Source organism: Cyprinus carpio, chromosome B2 (assembly GCF_018340385.1).
Source record: "Cyprinus carpio isolate SPL01 chromosome B2, ASM1834038v1, whole genome shotgun sequence".
NCBI classification, from domain to species: domain Eukaryota; kingdom Metazoa; phylum Chordata; class Actinopteri; order Cypriniformes; family Cyprinidae; genus Cyprinus; species Cyprinus carpio.
The window spans coordinates 29,669,677-29,697,160 of NC_056598.1; the positions used below are offsets into that span (position 1 = coordinate 29,669,677).

The 27,484-nt window shown below is 34.6% G+C and overlaps 1 protein-coding gene across 1 annotated transcript; it reads left to right on the forward strand.

Annotated features, from left to right (window-relative positions):
* The first annotated feature begins 10,000 nt into the window (after nucleotides 1-10,000).
* LOC109055182 (spindlin-W-like) lies at nucleotides 10,001-18,932 on the forward strand. Its single transcript, XM_042719068.1, has 5 exons — nucleotides 10,001-10,118; nucleotides 11,176-11,217; nucleotides 13,897-14,144; nucleotides 15,943-16,150; nucleotides 17,273-18,932. The coding sequence occupies exons 2-5, from the start codon at nucleotides 11,198-11,200 to the stop codon at nucleotides 17,502-17,504; spliced, it is 708 nt and encodes a 235-aa protein (XP_042575002.1). The 5' UTR covers nucleotides 10,001-10,118; nucleotides 11,176-11,197; the 3' UTR covers nucleotides 17,505-18,932.
* The last annotated feature ends 8,552 nt before the right edge of the window (nucleotides 18,933-27,484 follow it).

Here is a 27,484-nt window from a genome sequence, read left to right on the forward strand (position 1 = left end):
TTAAATTCTTTGTTTTTTACACCTGTCTTTTTTAGATGTAGTGTTTACTGGTTTGTCCTCTGAACAGCTGTTGCCATCCACATGTGACTGATAATGTGTGTCACGGCCTTTGAGTTCCCTCTGGGAATGAGGTGAAGTTGTTTGGATCAGGATGGTGTTCCCGCCTCTGTCGTCGCACACAGATGCCTGGCACAGGGTCAGGAACCTCTGAATCAATCAGCGAGAGGGTACTACCACACAGATGGTCACACAGCAGGTGAGCCGAGAGCAGAACAACACCTGAACTGAGACTGACCCATCACCCGACGACCGCTATCATCTGATCAAGACCTGAGAAATCACACCGGCGTTACAAACATTATCAACAAGAACAACCTGGTTAGACAGGAAGAGTCTATCTATCTATCTATCTATCTATCTATCTATCTATCTATCTATCTATCTATCTATCTATCTATCTATCTATCTATCTATCTATCTATCTATCTATCTATCTATCTATCTATCTATCTATCTATCTATCATTTGTTTCATATATCTGTCTCTCCGTCCATCCATCAAAAAAAAAAAAAAGCATAAATAAACAAGGTCTGCAATTACCGCCTGTGACAGTGTGAGTGTTTGCAGATTGGGAGGGTGGCGAGGTGAGTGTATTTATAAGGCTGGAACCTGTAAGAACAGCAGTAAGATGCTCTGTGAGATACCTGTGGAGAGAGAGAGAGAGAGAGTGCTGACAGACGAAGGGACCGCAGACAGTGATTCAGCATTTGTGCTGAAAGTAAAGATAATATTTTGGAAGAGAGCTCAGCTGATGGTGAGTGTGTGTGGGGGTGTTAGATTGCTGTTAAGTGATGTTTTAGTGTGCATGATGTGTCACACATACACAAGCGTGGAGGAAGTCAGAGAAATATTCTTGAAAGTGTGTTTTTATAACAAGCCTCAAATGGTTTCAGAGGAAGCAGATTAAAGTGAAGATTTAGCAAGCATCAAAAATTAACTGCTGGATTAATCCTCATTCCGGTTCAGCAATACATGTTCAACATGACATAATTAATCTGCTGATGACACTTTGGAGAAAGCTGATGTAATACTTAAAGGAATAGTTTGGCCGATAATAACAATAAAAACATTTCTGGCATCATTTACTGTTACTGTTGTTCTAAACTTGCATTATTTTTTGTGGACTGGGCCTCCATAGCTCCCAAAAAAGGCTATAAAAATGACCATAAAAGCATCATAAAAGTAATTTCCATAACTCTATCTTGCTTTAACCTCATTTAACCTCAAATTGAATGATTTCTGTAGGACCATGTGACACTGAAGACTGGAGTAATGATGCTGAAAATTCAGCTTTGAATCACAGGAATAAATTACATTTTACAATATATTCAAATAGAAAACAGTTATTGTAAATTGTAAAATATTTCACAATATAATTGTTTTAACAGTATTTTTGATCAAGTAAATTCAGCCTATGTGAGCAGAAGAAACCTCTTTCAAAAAGCCCCAACATTTGAACAGTATACATGTAGAATCCTACAGTATGCTCCATAGAATGTTCTACAGTTTTGGAAAGACGTGGTGATGAGTAAATGACAGCATTGCAATTTTTAAATAGAATCCCTCCCCTTTTTAATGACCACATCAATACCCCACAAACACACATGCACACACTCTCACTCAGAGACACAAAAAATAATCCCAGTCTTTGCTTAATTAGTTTTCACACATGACTGGTTAACCATTCCCTGAGCTTTTGTTACAGGTGAAATTAACTGTATGAAGAGGCAGAAGACCACAAGAACTTATAATGAACTTGATCTTCGGTGTGTAACAACATTCTTAAATATCTCAAACCAGCGTAATTATGAATGGATTAATTACGTAATGGATTTATTAAAGTAAATACATCTGTAGACTGATGGAGACCACCTCATATGTGGACCAGCCCGGGAAAGTTGAGAAGTGATTTACATTTTCAATGCAAGATTTTGAACACGTGAATCTTTTATCACTTCTCATCAGTTTTAACAAACTTTAGGCCCATTTCTAATCTGCCTTTTAAAAAAATGTGTTTTCACAGTTACAGAGTTTTTTAGCTGATAATTCAATGTTTGAAACATTTCAGTCAGGTTTTCGAAAATGCACTTTTGAAGGTTCTTAATGATATTTTAATATCATGTGATTCGGGTGATTTTGCAGTCCTTGTGCTCTTAGATTTGACGGCCTTTTCTATACAGTCGATCATGCTGTTCTCATTGATTGTTTAGAACATTGTGTTGGTTTAAGAGGTGTCGCTCTAGATTGGTTGAAATCATATTTTGCAAATAGGAGTTTTTCAGTCAAGATGGGTGAACATTACTCGAGTAATGCTTTTTTGCCCTGTGGGGTTCCCCAGGGTTCTATTTTGGCTCCTTTGCTTTTTTCTCTCTGTATGCTCCCTCTTGGCTTGATTTTTAGAAAACACGGATGACACCCAGGTTTATTTGCCTGTCAAACGCAATTCTGTGGGTCTTGAGTCTCTTATGGCATGTTCGGCAGATGTAAAGGCTTGGCTTTCCTTACATTTTTAATCTTCAATGAAAAGAATACTGAAATTATAGTTTTTAGTCCATCTGAATTATCAAATTCCCCGAAACTGGATTTGGGTGAGATTTCTCTGTGTTTGAAATCATGGGTAAAATAAACCCTTGGTTTCATTTTTGATGATGGCTTAAAGTTTGACCGTCAAATAAATTCAGTTGTCAAAGTTTGCTTTTTTCAGATGCATCTGCTTTCTAAAGCTAAGCCTTTTCTTTCTTTTAAAGATTTTGAAAAAGTAATTCACGTTTTTATTTCATCTAGGCTGGACTACTGTAACTCACTTTATTTTGGGACTAGCCAGACAGCTTTATCCCATTTGCAACTTGTTCAAAATGCTGTGGCTCGACTTGTGTGTGGGGTTAAAAAGAGGGAGCATATTACTCCTATTTTACGCTCACTACATTGGTTGCCTGTTTGTTTAGAGTGGATTTTAAAATTTTGCTCCTTGTTTATAAATGTCTAAATGGGTTGGCTCCTTCCTATCTCTGTGAGTTATTGACTGAGTATCAACCCACTAGATCCCTTTGGTCTTCCAACCAGGATCTATTGTTTACCCATAAGTCGAGGCTTAAATGCAGGGGGAGATCGTGCTTTCTGTATTGCTGCCCCCAGGCTTTGGAACGCCTTGCCATGTCCATTAGACAAGCCTCTTCTCTTAATATTTTTAAGTCCAGGCTAAAGACATTTTTATTTTCTAAAGCGTATGGCTGATGGGATATTTGTACGATTTTATAATTTTTCTGTTTGTTTGTTGTGTGTTTTTCTGTTTTTAATGACCTACTGGAAAGCACATTGGTCGATGGAAGTTGTAATTAATGTGCTATATAAATAAATTGTCATTATCATTCTCAAACGTGTCAGGACACAGTAGAGAAACGTTGTGATGAGTCTTTCTTCAGAAATGTGAATGTGTGTGTGTGTGTGTGTGTGTGTGTGTGTGTGTGTGTTTTAGTAGATGTTTACTGCTCATAAACATGCATTAGACATGCAAACAGTTGCATTATGACTGTGTGCTCAATTTCAGGAGGAAACAAATGGACACGTTTTCTGACAAGTGATATATTAGAGTTAAAAACTCCTGTGCTAATTACAGATGTGTGCAGAGCAGGAGAAATAACCTCAACTTAGCATCAACGTGGGACGAGAACAGCGTGAGAGAGAGAGAGAGAGAGAGAGAGAGAGAGAGAGAGAGAGAGAGAGAGAAAGACTTACAGACCACATGAGACTTCATCCAAAGTTTGTGTGAGCATGAATTTTCATTATTTTTGATTTGTTTTGATTGTTATGCAGTAAAATAACTGTGCAAGTGTGTTAAATATGTAATTATCCTTCTGTAAATAACCATATAAATCATCCTGTTGTGACAAAACAACACAGTTTAATCATTGCTATGCTCACCTACATCTTAGATGGCTGGAGGGTGAGTATTTTCATCAGATGCTCAATTTTGAGTAAACTATTCCTATAAAAGGGTTTTTGTGGAAGTTTGTGGTTGCAATGCTGTGATATTCTAGTCTCTATATGGTTCAGGTGCCTCCTTTGAAGTTGTTAATTTTCATATTCACGCCTGACAGCCAACAACCTGATACAAACACACAAGGACACAAAAATAATTGCCTGACACAAAACTGGCTGATACAGGCAAATATACTGATCCAGTGGCTATGATATCAAAAGTTTGGGTCGGATGTTTTCTTTTTAAAATGTAATGCAAGGCTGCATTTATTAGTTAAAAATATCAGTAAAATTAATAATATTGTGACATATTATTGCAATTCAGAATAACTGTTTTCTATTATTGTAATATATTTTAAAAATTCAATTTATTAATGTGATGCAAAACTCAATTTTCCACATCATTACTCCTTTCATTACTGTCATCAGTGCCACATGATCCATCAGAAATCATTCTAATATGTTGATTTATTGCTCAAGAAACATTTCTTATTGTCATTGAACAAATATCAAAACAAGAGCCGCAATATATAAGGATAATACATAAATATTAATATATTTAATCTATAATACATTTTTGCATTATATTTCTTTTCCATCCCAAAAAAAAAAAAAAAATTATGAGTAATGAAGTTAAAATTCACTGTATATTGCCCCAATTTGTACATATGTCTCACTATAAATGAGAAATCGAGTGCATTGCAGTGTGGGATACAGTATTATACACAATGTGCATGTTTGCATGATGCACACTTTGGCCAATGCAGCAAGTAATCCACATATTCCATACTTACAGACATTTTGTCCATGAATAAAGAATGGTATCAAAACGTCCTGCAAAAGTGACTTCTTCCAACGATGCATGAACAATTTGGTGTTGATTCATGCATTTTCCAGCATGATGGAGCACCACGTCACAAAGCAAGAGGGATAAAGAAGTGGCTTAAAGATCATTACATTAAAATTTTGGATCCGTGGCCAGGCAACTCCCCAGATCTCAATCCATAGAGAAGCTGTCCTCAAAAGGCGAGTGGACAAGCAGAAACCCACAAATTGTGATCAACTCTAAGAGCTAGTCAGGATTTGGCTCAGAAGCTAATATCCAGCATAACAGAGCAAATGGCAGAGGTTATGAAGAACAAGGGTCAACAATGTAAATATTGACTCATCATATATATATATATTTTGCCAATAAAAGCCTTTAAAATGTATAATATGGTTAAAATTGTTTTCCAGTATAACCATAGAAACAAGTGGAAAAATAATCTACAAATACTGAAGAAGCAAACTTTGCAAAAAACTAAATTTATGTCACTGCCAAAACTTTTGGCCATGACTGTACACATACTGCATGTTGCTAAACTAGCAGTAGTATAGTTTTATTAATTCTGAACTGTTATCGGTCCTCAATATAATCCTTATACTGTATATCCTCAATATAGCGTCCGATAACATGTTGCTACCTTGTGAGGAAACACAAGTCACCGTGAGAATCTGGATCAGATCTCTGGAGAGTGTTTTCCCCTCCCATCCGATTAATCGCACACCTCGTCCCACTGTCCCTGCTAGTGTACAGTACTGGGGCGGCGGGTTTGTGAGAGAGGGCCTGCGGTTATAGAAGACAAACACATGCAATGTTACATTAATGACACTGTACGCACAACGACCCGCCGCACACGCAAGAAGATCAAATTATGAGGGAGTGAGAGAATGAAGGGGTGGGCGTTCACAGAGGATGACCCAATGGGAAGACAAATACCCTGCGTAACCACAGACAAAAATGGCACAGGATAGAGAGAGAGAGAGAGAGAGAGAAGGGGTGGGCTATTTCTGTCCTCTGGTTCTCAGGAGATGGGTTCTCCTGGTCACGTGACCCTGCTCTAACCTTGGAATGAACAGAGAGAGAGAAAGGGGAGAAAGGAAAAGAGAAATGGAAGTAAATATGTAAATATTTTCAAAATATATACTGTATGTATGTGTATTTATATACACATAATAAATAAACACAGTACACATACATATATTATGTAAACAAAAACTTTTATTTTGGATGTGATTAATTGTAATTAATCGATTAACAGAACTAAGGTAAAATAAGTATTGAACACATCACCATTTTTCCAAGTAAATATATTTCTAAAGGTGCTGTTGACATGAAATTTTCATTAGATGTCGGTAACAACCCAATTAATCCATACATACAAAGAAAACAAAACAAATAAGTTCAGAAATTAAGTCATGCATAATAAAATGCAATGACACAGGGAAAAAGTATTAACACGCTTATATGTATAAGTAATAACACGCTTAGTGAAATTGATTTAATACTTCGTACAAAAGCCTTTGTTGCTAATGACAGCTTAAGGACGCCTCCTGAATGGAGAAACTAGTCATATGCATTGCTCAGGTGTGATTTTGGCCCATTCTTCCACACAGTCTTCAAATCTTGAAGGTTCTGTGGGCCTCTTCTATGAACTCTGATCTGTAGTTCTTACCATGTGATTCAAGTCAGGTGATTGGCTGTCTATTCTAGCAGCTCTACTTTCTTTATCTGAAACCGAATGAGAGTTTCCCTGGCTTTGTGTTTGGGATCATTGTCTCACTGGAATGTCCACCCTCATTTCATCTTCATCATCCTGGTAGATGGCAGCAGATTTTTTATTAAGAATGTCTCTGTAAATTTTTCCATTCATCCTTCCTTCAATTATATGAATTTTGCCAGTGCCATATCATGATGTTTTGGGGTGATGTGCAGTGCCTTTTGACCTCCAAACATGCGCAAAATCTGCAAATCTTCCCATATAGTGATGTAGACATGTGGGGGCGTGTTTAAACAAGCCATTTTAGGAGGGTGTGGTTGACTCTTAACTTTTATAAAGAATATCTGTTTGGATTTTAGACTTTAGTCTTTGCAACTTTACAGACCTTCTTTATGCACCAAGAGCTTGTAACACTCCAAAGAGAAAGAAAAAATTGAAATCGCATCATATGACCCCTTTAACTTCCACTGACTAGGGCCAGGATTGCTTCGTAATTTCTGATAGATTTCTGCTGGTGTCTTGGCTTTCCATGCCTTTTTGCACCCCCTTTCTTCATGTGTTCAATTCTTTTCCCCTGTGTCATTCTTTATTACATAGAACTTAATTTCTGAACTTATTTGTTTTGTTCTCTTTGTATGTATGGATTACTTGGATAGTTACTGAAATCTGGTGAAAATTTCATGTCAACAGCACCTTTAGAAATATATTTACTGAGAAAAATGGTGACGTGTTCAACACTTATTTTACACGCTGTATATATATATTTTATTTTGTTGTTTTAATGCATTTTTAAAACAATGCACTGTAAATGGAAAAGAAAATAATTAGGATATTAGAAATAAATTGGAAATGGAAAGGAAAGAGAAATATAAACCGAATTAATTGTAAATTAATTTGGCAAGGAGAAGAAAAGAAACTGGAAATTTAGGGAAATAAAACATATAAATAAAATGTCAACAATTGCTAAATGTTAAAAAAGAAAATGGAAATAAATGAATATATATAACTTTAAAATACCTTGTGTATATATATATATATATATATAATATATATATATAATATATATATATAGTATAATATATATATATATATATATATATATATATATATAAGTATAGAAAAATCAGCATATGGAAAGAAATTTAAAAAATAAAGTAGGCTAAATGCAAAGGAAGAGGAAATATTTATGTAAATAATTGTGGAAATAGAAAGAAAAGAATAGAAACAGAAAATGTAAAGAAATTTTAATTTTTAAAAATAATATGTGTGTAAATGTAGTGTAAATGTAAAATAGTATGGAAAGTTTGAAAAAGAAAAAGGAAATGGAAATGTAGAAAGAGGTTTCACTACAGACTGTAACATACTGTTCTATAATAACATCTCAGCTGTGTAAGATGAATCATTCTCCATATATAAGGTAATATGTAAGTTTTTCATTTCTTTCAGCATGTCCATCAGTGAGAAAGACACGTTATGTTTTATGATGAATGTCATCAGTCAGTAGGCGGCCAAGCTACATTACAGCTGTCGACGGTTTGTAAATAGCTTTCAGAGGAGCGTATTTTTCCCAATCGGGAAAAGTTTTTCATGCAAGATCAGGGCTGGTTGGTGCTTGATGGCCTGGGGGAACATTTACAACGCAGCCTCTCTGCACAGTAACTTAAAGATGCGATTTAGTTTTAACACTGTTGCTGTGACGACTGGCTCCACAGCGGCCCTTTGGCTCAAAGTGACCCTGAACCAAACCATACCCAGACACCACTGATCCCTTTAGTCTTTTATCAGTTTACATTTCTTCATGCAAGACACACCAGGTTGTATGAACCATCAGTGCAGTAGTCAGCATGAAGAATACACAGACAAAAACAGAAGCATCAGAAAGCACATCTCATTCAGAGAGGACTTTATCTGTTGATCGGGAAACTGTTTTACTGCCAGCTTGCTTTTGTTCTGATGGCCTTGAGTTGCTTTATGGAGGATGGTGATAGATCTTGACTGCCAGGAGGACCTCCAAAAAAGCCATTCAATGTGTCAGTTACTCTATTTTTATTATCGAATGAAGAAAACTCCACAGAATGAGAATTTAGTAAGTGCTGTCTGGGCTATTTTGAGTTTGAGTTATTGATCCAGCTGGCAATGAAAATGTTGTCTTATATGGTGTGTGTGTGTGTATGTGTGTGTGTGTGTATATATAATTTTAGATCAGAAAGTTTGTTTATATTATTATAAATTAGTAATATATAAATTACAATACATAACTTATATTATATATGATGAATTGTCTATCATGCTATTTCAAATCAATGTTATTTAATTGCATAACTATAGATAGATGGATAGATAGATAGGTTTTCTTGTTCCTTGTTTTTTTGCACTCAGTATGTAGTCTTTCACCTCATTTTTAAACTGTCACTGTTTAGTCACACTAAACCCTTTGGTGAGTGATCTTTTATTTTTATTTGTTTATTTATTTTTACCTTACAAACAGGAAGGGGAAGAACTGTGAATGACAACATCGTTACTGTTGCTAAGGTTGAATGTTTATACGGTTCTGCTGTTCTGAGAATGGAGCACTAGTCTCCTCTAGTGGAGAATATTAAATAATGCAGTGGAATCTGAATCCAAAGCATTGCATCACGATGAACAATGGTATGGATTTTCAGACGTGTCATTTAAATATATTTAAATATGCATAACTTTAAGTTTCCGGTATGCAAATTCAAATTTGTAAAGCTGCATTGTCAAGGGAACATTTCACCATTTTCTCGAAATAGATCTATTGAACTCTGTGAGTAAAGTCAAAACACCTGTAAAACACAAAATATTATTCTTTACAAAAACAAAGCCTAATTTGGGGATTATACATTTTTGTATCTTTTAATGTTTTTTTTTTTTTTTTAAATACAACTATTAATTTTAAAGGATTAGGTAGGCTCATATATATATATATCTAATTATATGAAATAAATAGGCTGATGTAATACTATGTAAATGAATGATTTTGTTATTTTCCTTTTTTTTTTTTTTTTTTTTTTTTTTTTTTGTACATGGTATAAGAAACACGTTCAATAAAGCAAAGGCCCATTCCTCCAAATCTGACCATAGGAATGACAAAGACAAGTCTTGGTGTGTTTTGGGAAATGTAGTTCCGTCAGTGCTCATAAAAGTAGTAAACATTATCCCGCCCATAAGATTCACAGTAACTACAGATAGATTTTATCATCTCTTTTGACATTTATTCAGGTGCTTCGTTAGTAACTCCTTGTATAACTGGCTTTTATTTTATCATTTACACAGTGGCAGTCAAACAGAAGACACAGGAAGAATGCGTAGCCGCCCCTTTCCGAGTTCACGCACCCTTTCAACTACATTTCCCAGAATTCCCCGCCCGCTGTTCGCGCTATTGTCAGCGACACTGCATTATGGGAGCTGTAGTTTAAACAGGCCGTGCCACTGCCAGCTGTCTGACGTCTAGAGGAGCATTATACATGAGGATCTCTGCAGAGGGAAGTCCATCATAGACATGAAAATAGAAGCCAGGTAATCTTGCTTTTCTTACAATTTATACAAAAACACACGTCCACGTGGAATTTAGAGTGTGTATGACGATTAAATACGAGGGTAAAGCAGACTTGGCCGGTTGCGCAAAGAACAGAAACGCCAGCGTTTTATAGCTGCGTTGGTGGTTTTCATGTGAAGCAGAGAAACGGCCCGATTCTGTGGCTTTTTATAGATTCTCAACACTCAGTGAGTTGCATTTCTGAAGTCTGGTTTGGTAGTTAGGATGTGAATGTTATATATTGGACGATACAGGCAGAAACAGCACAGTTTTCACATGTTACGACATGAAAAATAAACCGGCCTCTGTTATGCCGCAATACTGAGGATGTCTCATGTTCTGCGGGGATACCACGTCAACTTTAACTCGATATTAAACCATAAACACATGAATACATGCCGCAGATTCGATGTTATTATGCAACATGGGCGCTGTTGAGTCATTGTCCAATCAGAGGCCAGATTAATGTGGCAAGGCTACAAAATAACAAAAGACAACGTGGCGTTACATGCACTGTGACAATGTAACATGCACAAGTCACATCTGTATAACAATACTTGAAAAAACGTAGTAGATTTAGGACTGAATGGAGCTGTCAAAATCATGTGGCCAGCCATATCAGTTTCTGTATGCTGAAATGAAAGTATTATCTGCACTTGTGTTCATTGCTCTTAACCCCAAAAAACACCACAGGTAAACATTTGAACTAATAGATTTCACCATACTTCCCAGCTGATTAAACAATATTTTTCACTATGTTTTTTTTTCCATTAATAATATGTTGTATAAAAATAGGTAAATGATATGTAATAAAAAAACTAACTATGTAAAAACGTTCAGAATATAGATAGGAATAAAACTGTAAAGTCTGGTGTGTGTAGATGCTTCTGAAGTGGATAAATGAAATGTTATGGAAGCAAAATAGCCCAAAATATAAAAATTGACCAGTGCAGTGGTTTTGCTTGTAGCCTCTTGCCTGAAACCAAGACCCAGCAAACCTGTTGGTTTATTTGTAAATCTGTCATTTTTCTTTTCTAGGCGTGTTTGAGGTTTTGGAAACATGTCCAAGAAAAGGGGCAGGTGAGTAAAACAATATAAATGTGCTGTATTAGAATGGCAAGACCATGGTACATTGATAGATGATGACATTGCAGGGATACCAGTGTTTGTGTAACGTAAATAGCATAGTTAATTAATTTTAGCACGATATGTAATGATGTGCCTTGGTTTACCATCTCTTTTAGTGAGTGATTTAAAGGGATAGTGCACCCAAAATGAAACTTTGCTGAAAATTAATTCATCCTCTGGTCATCTAAGATTCTTCTTCAAAACGGATTTGGAGAAATGTAGCATTGCATCACTTGCTCAGCAATGGATCCTCTGCAGTGAATGGGTGCCACAAAACATAAAAAAAAAACAACAAAACAAAACAAAACCAAACCACATCACTCCAGTCCAACAATTAACATCCTGTGAAGTGAATAAAAGAGTTGTGTGGATTGCTTGTGGATTGTTGTGATGTTTTTATCAGCTGTTTGGACTCTCAATCTGACGGCACCCATTCACTGCAGAGGATCCATTAAATTTCTCCAATTCAGTTCTGATGAAGAAACTAACTCATCTACTTCTTAGAGGGCCTCCAAATGTTCATTTCTGGGTGAACCATTCCTTTACATCATTGACTAATAAGTTTAAAGTAAACGTCTTATGTGCTGTCAGTACATTGTATTACATTCCACATTGTCTCCAGATACGTTTCTGTAACTGCCCACAACTGTCGACCACTAATATACACAATATAGTCCCAAATGGACTATTTCTGCACACGCTTGGATTATCAGCAGCTCCAGGCTGATAAGAATATTTTGGTAGCTGGCCGGATTATGCTGTGACATTTCCAGGAATGTGTTTTGAGTGTTAGAAACGTTGAGTGACAGACGCAGACCGGTAGCAATGAATGATTAACCTGAGCTCTGAACTCTTGTGGTCGGCTGAACTAAAGTCAGTTGTGAGAGGCTGGGAGTTTTATTTAAAGGTCAGCCATGTGGCTACTGTGTAAGTAAAGTTGCTAGTCATTCTTCGTAGAAAACATTTTTCAACATATTTGTCAGTATTTATTTCCATGTAGAGTCAATGGGTTTTTGAATGAAATAGGATAATCAAGAAAGATTTAGAATGGGAATTGTTTTGGAATTGGTTGGATTGTGAAAAGTGGCTGTTACAGATCAGAAGTGAACCAGGTGGTTGAAAAATAAAAGGACTTTGTAAGGTCAGCAAGTTTGATGAAAGATTAAGTAGATAAATTTGTTTTATTTAGAATAATGTACATTTTAAATCAGATTTTTTGGGTCGGTAAGATGCCAAGGCTGCATTTATGTGATCAAAAATACAGTAATGTTGTGAAATATGATTATATTACAGTAATGTAATAACGTAACATTTCTGTGATCAAAGCTGAATATTCAGCATCATTACTGCAGTCTTCATTGTCACATGCTCTTTCAGAAATAAGCCTTATATGCTGATTTGCTACTCAAGAAATATTTATTGTAATTAACAATGTTGAAAGCAGTTGTCTCATTTAATTTTTTTTGTGGAAATTGTGATGCATTTTATTTTTTTGGATGAATAGAAAGTTCAAAAGAACAGCCTTTATTTAAAATAGAAACCTTATGTAACATAATAAATGACTTCATTGTCACTTTTGTTCATTTTGATACATCCTTGCTGAATTAAATTATGATATTAATATTTAGAGTTATAAACTTATAATCATAAAATAATTCAATAATAATTAATAGATTAAGTTAGATTTTATATTATGTAATTAATATGATTATTAAAGGGATACTCCACACCAAAATGATAATTTTGTCATTAATCACTTACCCCCATGTATTACAAACACGTAAAAGCTCCGTTCGTCTTCGGAACACAATTTAAGATATTTTGGATGAAAACTGTGAGGCTTGTGACTGTCCCATAGACTGCCAAATAAATAACACTGTCAAGGTCCAGGAAAGTATGAAAGACATCGTCAGAATAGTCCACTCGGCATCAGTGGTTCAACTGTAACGTTATGAAACGACAAGAATACTTTTTGTATGCAAATAAAACAAAAATAAGGACTTTTATTCAACAATTTGTCTCCTTTGTGTCACTCCACATCAGCGTGGCGCGGATGTGGAGATAAATTGTTGATTAAATAAGTCTTTTTTTTTTTTCGCGTACAAAAAGTATTCTCATCGCTTCATAACGTTACGGTTGAATCACTGATGACAGATGGAGTATTCTGACGATGCTTTTTATATTTTTCTGGACCTTGATACTGTTGTTTACTTGACAGTTAATGGGACAGTCTAAAGCCTCCCTCTTTTCATCCAAAATATCTGAAATTGTGTTCTGAAGACGAACTAAGCTTTTACAGCTTTGTAACAACATGGGGGTAAGTAATAAATGACATCATTTTCATTTTGGGGTGGAGTATCCCTTTAAACATAATAAATTTTTATTTCGATATCATGACTACTTTTGTTACGACTGCTGATACTAATTTTTTATATCACTTTAGACAAATGCACAGTATTTGTATCTGTTACATAAACCATATGCATTCGGTATATGAATCAAGTGAGAATGCTGTGCAATATAGATCGATAAAATCAAAGTCCTAAGCTCTGAGTTGTAAAACAATCCTTGATTAGCACTGCACAAGTCTTAATGCAGCCTATTACATTCCTGTTTTCGTCTGCTCGGCAGGAAGCGCAGCAGCGGCGAGCTGAGCGACAGTCTCACCCCAGATCCCAACAACCTGCTGGGCCGACGGATCCAGCACAGCTGGAGGGAGAAGGGCGCGCTGACCAAGTGGAAGGGCACCGTGCTGGACCGCCTCAGCGTCAACTCCTCCCTGTTCATGGTCAAGTACGACGGCTTTGACTGTGTCTATGGCATCGAGCTCTTTAAGGACGAGAGAGTGTCTAACCTGCAAGTTCTCACAGAGAAAGTGGGTGAGTAGGTGGATCTGTTGCGATGCGAACAGGAAACAAGCCAGAGACAGGAAGTAGCACATGTGCAAAGATTATTAAAGTAGCATTTATAGTGCCTGAATTTAGTTTCTGATAATTAATTAATCATCATACTCAGACGTTGTGTGCTACTTTAGGTAAGAATATGTATGGACAAAATTTCATGATTCTATATCCCAGTAATGGCATGAAGTCAGTTTTTAATGCTTTTTATTGAGCAAGGTTGCATTAAATTGTTCAGGAGTGACAATATAGGCTCTTATAATGTTACAAAATGTTTCTTTTTCAAATAAATGCAAACAGCTGTTTTTAACACTGATGATAATCAGAAATGTTTTCTGAGCAGCAAATCAGCATATTAGAATGATTTCTGAAGGATCATGTGACACTGAAGACTGGAGTAATGATGCTGAAAATTTACTATATATTACAATATAAAACAGTTATTTTAAATTGAAATAATATTTCACAATATTACTGTTTTTACTGTATTTTTGGTCAAATAAATGCAGCCTTGGTGAACAGACATACGACTTTCAAACACTTGGAAAAAACAGTAGTGTAGTTATTTTTTGTTGCTTGACACATTTCTTTTATCACACTTTATGTACCATCACTACCTTAAAGTGGATAATTAGTTTTTTGCATATCTTTGAATTTTGCTCCTACTGCAGTGTTTTTTTTAAACCTGTATGCAGTGATGTGCACAACTGTTCCCTAGTGATCATAAAACAGTTAGAATAGCCAGAAAGGAAAATAAATTAACGGACTACTAAAGCACACAATAAAATAGACTGACTTGGAAGGAGACATTTGTTTTTGATGATCTTTGCAGTTGAAATGGAGGCAGATTATGACATGCATAGATTTACACTGTCACAATGGAGAAGATAAGTAAACGTTACACGGTCTGTTAAGTAAATATGGGTTTCATCAAGAAAGCTATGAATATGAAATATTGTTACCAGAATTCTAGGGCCTGTTTGTTTGGCACTGCTTTACTTCATTTAAAATTCCATATCTTGTAAGTCTAATAATCTATTTTGCATGGTGAAAGAATAGTTGCGAATTAGTAGTTAGTTAGAATAAATTTAATTATTTAAAGAACACACTATTTTTTGAAATGATTTAATACTTTTATTCAACAAAGGGAGAGAAACAATACTTATAATATTATAAAAGATTACAGTTTCAAATAAATGTTATTCTTTTTAACGTTTTATTCGTTAAATAATCCTGAAAAATAAAACATATCATGGTTTTCACAAAAATATGAAGCAGCACAACTGTTTTCAACAATGATAATAATAAGAAATGTTTCCTGAGCAGCAAATCAGCATATTAGAATGATTTCTGAAGATCATGTGACACTGAAGACTGGAGAAATGATGCTGAAAATTCAGCTTTGATCACAGAAATAAATGACATGTTAAAATTTATTAAAATAGGAAACAGCTATTTTAAATTGATAAAATTAATGCAGCTTTGGTGAGCAGAGGGAAAAAAAACTCAGTGTCTATGAATCTGTAAACTTGTTTATTTGCTATTATTATTTTAATATACTATTTTAATACTATGTAAAACACACACACACACACACACACACACACACACACAGTAGTGTAGGTGACTTATATCGAATTGCTGTTTTGGCTGTACATACATGTGTAATATACATTCCAGCCAGAGCTTTTTACCAGGGTAAAATCACTGTAAAACTCAGCCTCTCACCCTTGAATATGCACTTAGTTATTTTGCTGTGTTTCCGAAACCTTCAAAGTGAACAACAAGATCAAGGTTCCTCATGACGCAGAGGAGCTGGTGGGAAAAGCGGTGGAGCATCTGTTTGAGAAGGAGGACGGAGAGAAGAACGAGTGGAGGGGGATGGTCCTGTCCCGAGCGCCCATCATGACCAACTGGTACTACATCACATACGAGAAGGACCCCGTGCTCTACATGTACCAGCTCTGGGACGACTACAAAGACGGATAACTCCTTAAATAAAACTAAACATTTAAGTACTTTGAAGCTTTCTGTCATCTCTTACAAGTTTAAATAAATGATACATTTCAAATGTATAATTATACATTTAAATGATGAATTTTGAAATTAATATTATAAATTAATTTTATTATAATAACATTTAAATTGAAGCTTTTATCAGGTGCTTTTAAATTGTTAATCTGTAGATTGTCTATTACATGAGATTTAGAGATCTTGTATCTTGGTTTAAAATTATAAGGAATTAGAAAGAAAGAAAAAGAAAAATGAATTAAAACTGTATAGCCATGTAAAAAACAAAACTACTAAAAATAACAAAAGCACAACAAAATTACTAAAGCTTTAAAATTCAAATGAAAATGAAAAAATATACATATAAAATCTGATTTTAAATAATAATTAGGAGCTATAATAGTATCTCAATAATACTAAAATAGCAGCTAATCAGCATATTAGAATGATTTCTGAAGGATCATGTGACGCTTTGATCACAGAAATACATTTGAAAATGTATCAAAGAAAAAAATATTTCGCAGTATTGCTGATTTTACTGAATTTTTAATGAAATAAATGCAGTCTTGGTCAGCAGAAGAGTGTTAAAAAAATGATAATAAAATAAAAACCTTTAAAAAAGTCTGACCGACCACAAAATCTATAAACAACAAACACTTAACAAAAAAAATCCCACACAATTACTAATAAAAATAAATAAAACAATAAAGGGATAGTTCACATAAAAAATAAAAATTGAAAATATGATTTCATCACCCTCAAGGCATCCTAGGTGTCCTGGCTCTTCATAATAGCATTGAATGGGTGTTGAGATTTTAAAGCCCAAAAAAACTGCATCCATCCTTTATAAAAGTGCTCCACACTCTTAATATCGTAGGACGTAGGCATAGCGTAAGCTGAAAGAAGAAAGTCGTATACACCTAGGATGGCGCGAGGGTGAGTGAATCATGGGGTCATTTTCATTTTTGGGTGAACTTTCGAATGAATAAAATCCATGTTTATTTTAATTTAAAATATTATAATGTTTAATGTTACATTTATTATTTTCAATTTATAGAATAAGTCGTTTTAATTCAGTCAATTTATTGTGACGTAAAGTCGTTCCACCACTTTGTTTCCACAGAGAATAAACACCTGCTGCCTGCAGACAGGAAGCCCGGTGAGGAAACAGAGAGCCTTGTGGGTAAGCAGGTGGAGTATGTGACGGATAAAGGGGTGAAGAGAACAGGCCTCGTCATCTACCAAGTTCCCGCCAAGCCGTCTGTCTACTACATCAAATATGATGATGATTTCCACATCCACGTGTATGACCTGGTCAAGACCACCTAAAAAACCACAGACAAAACAAAGAAACCCACAGCGCTTCACCTCTTCATAGCTTAAGCATCATCGCCTCTCATTGTACAGTCTGCCATGCCTCGCCGTGAATGGCTGGCCGCGGAGGTGCTGTATGAAGCGTCCGTGTACAGGGTTTGTTATTTTGTGTTGATGTCACAGCTTAGGGAGACGATTTTTACAATTGTCATATCAAAACAGTGTATTTATACGTGTGCGTTGGGCATCATTTGGTATGTTTATAATCTCATGGACTAGCTTTCATTCACCCGTAAACCATGGAGAAGGTTGCATTTTCATATGTACGAATGTTCAAGGAGTTTTGAATTGTAAATAGTTCTGACCGCAGGTAAAAAAAAAGTCACGTCAGAGTGACATTTGATTACAGATCGTGCAGCGAGACTTTCTAACTGACCTATTTATTGAACTAATGCGCTTCCTAACCCAGAATTGCTGTTAAAACCTTTGAGTTGGTATTATGCGACGCATATTGTGGCTTTTAGTTGCGTTTTCCCCCAAATCAGATCACATCTGCAGTGAAACAAATGAGCGCCATTAAAGAGGGTTGCCCGTTTTGTCCTGTATGAAATAATTCATGCTTTATTATTTGTTTTGTTGTTAAACAGCAGAAGAGCACTTGCATCTGAACACCAAACCAACCAAACTAAAGCTACAATTTTGAATGTCAAGCATAGCAAAAATGAAAACTATTATTGCAAACTACAAACATCATAACATCTGCCTTACTGTGAAATAAATTGGTCTTAAATTATTATTTTTATTAAATTCATTATATTCATGCTCATGTTTGTGTCCCAGCCGATCTGACCAGAGCTTCATGATTTCATGAGTTGTAATGAGGAGTGATTTTTGACTTCATGTGTCAGATCGACTCACAGCCCTTAATAGTGATAAATGAGCAGAACTTTAAATGCCTTTTGTGACTCTTTTTCCTCCTCTTGCTTTTTGCATCACTTCACGTTTTGTTGTAAATGATGCACAGGAGTGTGATTATTGCCCACCTGTTCATGTAGCTGATTAGACCTTTTTTTGCTTGTAGCATTTGCACTTTATTCTTTAAATGTTGTCTGTAGCTCCAAAGTGTCCCACAGGAAGTCAACAATTAAAAAACACAGTCCGAAAATAATTGTTCTTTGCGGCTACAAAAAAAGTGACTTACCTGATTGGCATCGCTAAAACAAAATATACAGCAAGCAATTTGAACTCAACTGAAATTGTGCAAATTGTATATGATATTATTAGTATATTGTATTAATCTAATCCCATACCAGTCGTAAGTGTCAATTTTTCGAACTTGAGATTTATACATCATCTGAAAGCTGAATAAATAAGCTTTCCATTGATGTATGGTTTATTAGGATCGGACGATATTTGCCCGAGATGCAACTATTTGAAAATCTGGAATCTGAGGGTGCAAAAAAATCAAAATACTGAGAAAATTGCCTTTGAAGTTGTCCAAATGAAGCTCTTAGCAATGCATATTACTAATCAAAAATTGGGTTTTGATATATTTATGGTAGGAAATTTACTAAATATCTTCATGGAACATGATCTTTACTTAATATCCTGATGATTTTTGGCATAAAAGAAACATCGATAATTTTGACACATACAGTGTATTTTTGACTTAAGACTGATTTTGTGGTCCAGGGTCACATATATATATATATAATTTAATCACATCAAATTTATCCACTACTTACAATTGACTTGTATATGAATGAATTTGGTTTACAAATGTAATGCATACAAATGTGGATTTCATATGTAAATGTGGGACATTCAGCTCTGCTCTCTGATTGGGTGTATTTGCTGAAATTTTCCTGCTGTGGTTTTCATGTGTTTTTCCCGGACAGACCGGCGGTTTTTGAATTCCTTCAGTACATGAGCACTTCACACAGATTCATCAGTTGTTTTTTGTGTAGTTTTATTCTAGTTAGATATTGTATATGCCATTATTAAAAACACATTGTGTGTTTAACTTATTTTATTTTGGAAAAGATAACTGGTTTGTTTCTCCTGACACAGTAAATCTTTAGGGTAACCCAATGTGGGGTTACAGGAAAGTATTGTTCAGTGAAATGCACATTTCTATGAATGAATTGTTCTACTTTCAGCTGATCATCAGGATTGAGTTTCCGGTCTGCTTGCCATCACATCAGGCGGATCGCTCGCTGTATATTCTCCGTTGTGCTTTAAAAACACTTGTACTATATTTCTGCTTTCCCTGTAGACAGAAGGTTTGATGATTTTGACAGGTTTCACGACCCTCAGCAGGCTTCTGCAGTTTTTCTTTCTCCTAACTGTGAACGAGTTATTCTCTCTGGCTTCTTTGTAAATGTGTTTTATCGTGTGGTCTGCGAGCTTCTGCCGGTTCCTCTGGTTCTTTTATTTAATCTGTTCTTTTGCTGCTTTTTACCAAAGTTATGTTTTAGTAGGTGACATTGAGGAGTAACAAACTATTCATCCTGTCTATTTGTGTAATGATGTTATCGTAAATAATAAAAGAGATATTTTTTGCACTGAAAATGTTTTCATGGTCATTTTTTTTTAATGGCAGGTCAGTCTTTACCTTTGTATATTAATCTAAAATGAATTGTCCTGCTGGAACTGGAAAGAACTCTTTTGGCTCTTTTCCTCCCTGATTCAGGTAAGCCGGCGAGTCCACCTGTGGCTCTGTACACTGCTACCAAGTTTGCTATGAACGGTTTCTTCGGAGCGCTGCAGAATGAACTGGCACTCAAGAAGAGCATCTGGATCCTAGGACTGATAGACAGAATCAGCCTTGAATAAGATCAGGTTGGTTTTCTGTTATAACACTCCAGACAAAAAATGATGACTTTGGATGTTTTTGATTATCAGAAATGCTTTATTCAGCCACAGTAATAAATATTTTTAATTCGCATAACCATTTTTTATTCACATTTATCAAGTACATCAAATAAATGATATAATTAAAGCCGTATGCTTAAATCAACATTTCTATCATATAGCAAACACAGTATCTCATGTTTCATAAGATCAAAACTCCATAAATAATTCACAAGCAAATTATGTTTGATTAAATATAAATATAATCTAAATGTAATATTTATTTTTTTATCTTATCTTAAAAATATTAAGAATTATGTTTATTTACATGCAAATCATGTTTGATTAAATATAAATATATTAAACATTTTGGTTAGATTGTTTGAAAAACAAATCACATAAAAACAAAGAAAAAATGGCATTATCACTTTGTTTATAATATGCATTTTTATTTTTGTAATACTTTACAGTAAGGTTACATTTGCAAACATTAATCAACTGCATTGGTTAAAATGAACTAACAATGAAATTACATTTTATTAAACTTAAGCTAATTTTAGCATGTAATACAATAAACTCAAAAGTCTGTTAATAATTTTTAATGGACCTGAGCAAACAAACATGAATGTTAACACACACACACACATATATATATATATATATATATATATATAATATATATATATATATATATATATAGTGTTTGTTCTGTCCAGATCTTTTGAGGACATTGGTGCGGCCTAAATGCAATCAATGTTTCCATTCTATTCTGTGCATCAATAAAGATATTTTTAGGAAGCAGTTTATGAATACATTTGTAGTTTGTCCTCAGGCTCATTTACCTTGTTACCTTGGTGATCTATTATAGTGGACAGAACAACGTGCTAAACATAACTATCCACACCAGACACCACTCACCCTCTCCTGGATCATGATTCAAGCAATTTCACACACACTGACACAACCGACTGACTGTAAAGGAACATGTCTGGGCCATAGTTTTTAGTAGTAGAGGCCTACTACCCCTGGTTCCACTACTTCACCTGCCTGATCAATAACATCTTTCTGTTCATGAAGGACATTCTGCTGTCAGACCTCAGCGCGGAGTATATGGACTAAAACATTTGCATAGTTCAGACATTAAAGCCACTGTATGTCAGATCTGTACCTTGAAATATCAGTTTCAAAATCATTCTGATGTTCCAAACATCTGTTCTGGAAATCTGAAAGTTAAGCAGGTCAGAAATTTTGCGAAAAAGGCAGATCGCTTTATGGCAGAAACAAATGCACGTGTACAGCTATATGGTACGGGGCCCTAAACTTGCACAAATCCATAAAACTACATACAAACTGGTTTTTCATTATGCATTATATAAGATTCATTGTGATAAATTAATGTTTTATGTGCACTTGAGGCCATTTTTACATAGATAATAATAGCCGGTAGATAATTATGTTTTTTTCATCAGTAGTTTTTATTAAAATATTATATTTATCCCCAATTTAAAAACACACATATATGTAAGAGGAGCCAACAAAACATTCTAAATATTGCAAAAGCACAATCAATTCATTATAAAATCAGTCACAGAACAAATAGCATTCAACACAAGATGCTATTAATGACACTTAGGGAGACACTTATTATTTTATAATTTTTTTTAAGAACTCTATATGAAAGACTTTTTAGAGCCAGTGCTTATTTATTTTAATGTTTATGCACCAAATCATCTTACAAGTCTTTAACCAAATTATGAATTAAATTAATTAACACCACATCAGTTTGTGAGTCTGTATCCGCAGTCTTCATTTAAAAACTAATGTTGAAATATTAATGTCAGACGTGGGATTTGCAAAACTTTACCAGAATGAACAATGTTCCCTTTCCCCTGTGTGATTTTTTTTTCTCTCCTAAAAAAAGAAATGTAATTGTAGACTCAAAGCGTTTCCCATGAGCGCTGCGGGACTCTGAGCACGACTTTGCTGAAACCACTGAAGGATGTTAAATCTGAAATTAAACTGTTGTTCCTCTAGTTATTGTGACTCACAGAGACATTGGGACAATTCATTTCCATTTGTGCAAGTCATTTATAATTAAATATTTCAAAGTCTCCAACCATTAAATGCTTTTTTTCTGGTGAAGTTGTGCCATTATTAAAATTCTGAATGTATAACCATAATGCAAACATTACATGTGTTATGTTACACGGGTCATACTGGTTAATGAGCAGCATTGAGAGCAAGGTCAAAACCATCAAGAGTCAGTGTTGCGTTGTCATTGTCTGTCAGAAGCTGATAACTGTTAGAAGTGAAACATTAATCTGCAGTATGAAATTGGACAATTGCATATGACAGTTTTATGTTCACCTGAACCTGAAGTTAAGAACTTTTTAACTCTCTTTGAGCTCAACCCCATGTCGTGATTTGATGTGCTCATCAGCTGCAGTATTTAAACACTTCAGGTATCAGTCTTACAGTGGCCCTTGTTCTGTGAAATTAAATACAATAAAAAGAAACAAATAATATTTTTATACTTCGTATTGAAAATATTTTTAAAAAATACTATTGAAATGCAGATGATGATACCACCACAACACTTCTGCTGTACCATGGTCTGTTGTGTGCTGATATCGATGAGAACTGTTTTCCTGAATAAGATTCTGTTATACTCACGCTCAAAAAAAAAAAAAAAAAATTACAAATAAAATTAAGTGTACATTCAGTTATTAATTACTGTATATCACAAATATATGGCTACTTTAAAATGGCCTTAAATGCAGAAGATACTGTCCAGCTGAACTTGGATGTCTCGGCATCAGGCTTTAATGAGATCTTGAGTGCTGCTAGAAGACGGCTCGTTTCCATGGTGACCTGCTCATGCACAACAGTTCTTTGCCAAGATGAGATGAGAATAAATCCCAAATCAGCAACTAAACCACACAACATAAAATAGTCTTTCAGTCTTTACAAGCCTTTCAGACGTATTCAGTGTTTATTATTAGAGACAAGTTAACAAAATTAGCAATGCAAATATGAAAAAATTGCCCCAAAATGTATTATGCAGCATCAAATAATTTAATTTAATACAAAATATCAAAACAAGAGTGGTTTATTTAATGACCCACAAAGACACTTTGTAAGCAGCTGATTTACATTTGACACAATACAACCAGAAAAAAACAAAAAAAAAAAAAACACACACAAAAAAACTAAGTTAAATAAGACATTTACCATATAAAAAAATATTAAAAATAAATAAATTATAAAAGCACCATAAGTTAAATAGGCTAAAAGACATTGAACAACAACAGCAAAATAATAATAAAAAAAATAAAAGAAAAATAAAAATGAAATATCCAAAAATAAAACAACAACAACAACAAAAACACTGACCAAAAACAAACAGACAAACAAAAACAATAAATAAAAAACAAACAAACAAAAAAAAAAAAAATAAAATTAAAAAAAAAAAAAAAAAAAAAAAAAAAATTTAGAATTTGAAAAAAAAAAAAAAAAAAAAAAAAAAATACTAAAAACAAACAACAGAAAATTTAGAATTTGAGGTATGCAGATCCAGACACTAAATCTAACAGAACAGCATTTTTAAGCTGATTAAACAGTCCAAACATACAATACAAATCTATTTCTCTATAAAAATATGTATAGACTGGACAAATGAAACCATTAAATTGTGCATTCAACCACACAGTGGCACTATAGGGTAAGATATACCTGACCAATGGAAATCAATGGGTTGGAAATTATATTTTTCCCCCTGTCACCCCTGGCATTTCTTGCTCAAGGACATGTCAATATTTACATCAGGATATATTTTTAGGCAGAACAGAATGGTGTGATTCATTCAGTGAATGCGGTGCTCCTCTGAGATTTGTGATACTAATTTTATCTAGATCTCATAAATCAGAGTGGTATTTGTCTGCCACATAAACTTTTCTGTGATTACGGCTAGGCTGGTCTAAGGACAAATCTTTATGCATATTAACATTTACTATTGCTAGTTAGATATCTTGAGGTCACGACCTCAGATTAATGTCCCTGATAAAGAGATCGTAACCAGATCAATGTCTCATATTAACAATCTCTTTACAAATGATGGAGAGAATAGCAGAAGGGGATTGATTTTTCATGTCTTCTTCACAGAGAAATACATTCTGATCTAATGGGGCTGTTACTGTTAGTGAGATGTATGGAGCACCACTGTGATGAGATGTTTGTGGGAGAGCTGTCCAAACCAAAGTTTTTGTTGATTAAAATCTGATCGGGATGGAGTGGTGATGGCAGAGACTCAGCACTTTGGTTTGCAGAGCTCAGCAAAACAGCGACGAGCAAATGAACACTTCATCAGAGCAGAGAGATTCATCGCCATTCAAACACACATCTGATATCTGCTCCAGTTTTCAGCTTTAACACTCTGATGCTCCTCATGAGGCGGTCAAAGATTAGGGTTTTATTTTCTTCAGTGAAATTAATTTTCTATATATCAGTTCAATTGTTTTTTAATTTTTTTATTTACATTTTCAACCTGAATATGACATTTAAAAAAAAAAAAATTAAAAAATAAAGTGAAATATAAAAAAGTTACAGAGGTTTATGAAAAATGCACAAAAGTATTTTCAAATTATAAATAGTAAATATTATATATTTTTCAAAAAATGTTTTATTCTAAAACGGTGAGATAATAAAAGCCACAAATCTAAACAAGTTGTGTTCCAAATTTGAGGTTGATATCACAAAAATGAGCTGGTTTACCTTAAATCAATATACACTAGTCAGCATTTGAAGTGGATCAAAACCTTTCATCAAAGTTGTCCTAAAACCTAAAACCAAAATGCGTTCTTGTCTTAGGACAACTTTGATGAACTTTTTTGATCCACTTCAAATGTTGACTACTATATAGTCAATATATTGACAGCAACTCGCTTCACAGTAAAAAACAAACAAACAAACAAACAAAGTATACTAGACATATTTTTGCAATCTTTTACCAAAAGCAATGTATAATTTTAGTGACAAGCAATTCACTTTTTCTTTTACTCAATTGCAAAAAAAAAAAAAAAAAAAAAGTGAAAGTGAAAAAGTGAAAGTGAAGTGACATACAGCCAAGTATGGTGACCCATACTCAGAATTCATGCTCTGCATTAAACCCATCCAAAGTGCACACACACAGCAGTGAACACACACACACACACACACACCGTGAACACACACCCGGAGCAGTGGGCAGCCATTTATACTGTGGCGCCCGGGGAGCAGTTGGGGGTTCGGTGCCTTACCAAAACTCACCCCAAACTAACTATAACCACCAAAACACTACAAAAAACAACCTTAAGGTAATAAAACAAACTCTATAACCACTAGGCCATGACTTATTCTTTAAAAGATGAATAACAACACATTTTGTCAAGCGAATATTACTCAATAGTTGTGACAATGGCCTAAAGTCAATAAAAGACACTGGATTGATTAAGGCACTTTTACAAACATAAAAGGGGTTAAATTCACTATGCAAGTTTAAGATATTAAGATATTATTAAGACATATTTATCATTCACATACCAATGCTAATGCTAACCAACATACTCAACTCACAACACTAAAATCAAATCAAAGCAACTTTCATTTATACTCATTAGTATTATATCAAATAGTTTTTATACTCAAAAAGCAAGTGTACCTGCTGAAAACAAACACACATTTACAGAAGTTTGAATGGTTTCTACAACTGATACAATTAAACCCCCACTGTTAACCATTAAAACAATTACCTGTAGTGTGTTTTGGGCCATATCCTATTAGGGTTTAAAGATTTTAACATGCCACCAACAGAAGCAACAAATTACCAGCACAGACCCACAGGGACCATTACAGTTTCCATTAAAACCAATGCAATGCACATTCTAGGAAAAAATCCCAGACCTGGATGTACTTCCTCAATGGTGGTTTACCTCGAATAAATCAATATATTCACAGTATTGCAGTAACAAGACAAAAACATATTTTACAAATACTGGACATGCAATCTTTTAGTAAAGACAACGTACAAACACAGCATTTCAAAGACATACTGTAAGCCATTTCAATTGTCTTTTTCTTGGTTTAAACCACAATGTAAGAATATTTTCGAAGAAATATATAAAAAAGAAATGGGCTAACATTTTCTAAATTAATACTCAATCCATCGTGTTTAAATTCAAGCAACACAAACATTTCATTAAGGCTCAATTAACAGGCATTAAAGGGGATAAATGTACTAAATATGAAACACTGTTTAACTTTGAAACTAGCATTATAAACAATTGATTTAAATTAGATGGACTTCAACCTTTATTGAGTAGCATCCTAGCATGCTAGTCATGACGCATTGACAAACTAAAATCATGACACGCTGTTACGATCTGCGTCTTTGTTATCTGCAGTAGCACATGCTCTTAATACAGTATATAACCAACTTTTTTGCTTATTAGGTTTATGTTAAACAGTGTTTATCCTCACAACGGAAGTGTGTGTTGTGTATTTTGACAAATACCTGTGAAGTAACGCTTGGCTTCCTCAGTGGTGATTTACCTTGAATAAAGCGTGATCTGTTGGATTTTCAGTCGTAGAGTCAAACTTATTTTACTCCCCAGACAGGATTTATAATGATGCAGCAGACGCGATGCTTGTCCTTCATGCTTCAGCACAATCAATCTGTCCGTTTATCGCCCTCCTGTCGTATTTCGTCTCCTGTCGCTCACAGGCCGCTGCCCTAAACTTTTAACTCATGTCAGACTTTCACCTTCTGCTAAGAAAAGCTTGAGATAGTCTCACAGACGGTCACATTAAGACAGTTCATTATGAGAATTCTAATTCATAATCTGTGACCCTGAGAGAGTTCAGATGAGACGAGAGTGAGATTGATTCTCATTAACGGACGGTAATAAAGATGAACTGATGCCTTCAGTCATCCACCACATCAGTCCCTTCATTATAATTGAAAATTTATTGAAGAAGCCACTAAGTCACTGTCTTTGGATATCTGCCACATTCAAAGGAAAGGAAACTTTATTTTATTGACTAAAAGTGTTGATGTAACTTTCTCCTTGCAGATGACATTGACATCTCAAACTTACTCTCTTTAAGTT

Excerpts from the sequence above, each read along its gene's own strand:
- LOC109055182 (XM_042719068.1), top strand. The coding sequence starts at position 11,198 with ATGTCCAAGAAAAGGGGCAG. Across the intron at positions 14,145-15,942 it reads AGTTCTCACAGAGAAAGTGG|TGAACAACAAGATCAAGGTT; the intron begins GTGAGTAGGTGG and ends AAACCTTCAAAG. Across the intron at positions 16,151-17,272 it reads TGGGACGACTACAAAGACGG|GTCGTTCCACCACTTTGTTT; the intron begins ATAACTCCTTAA and ends TTGTGACGTAAA.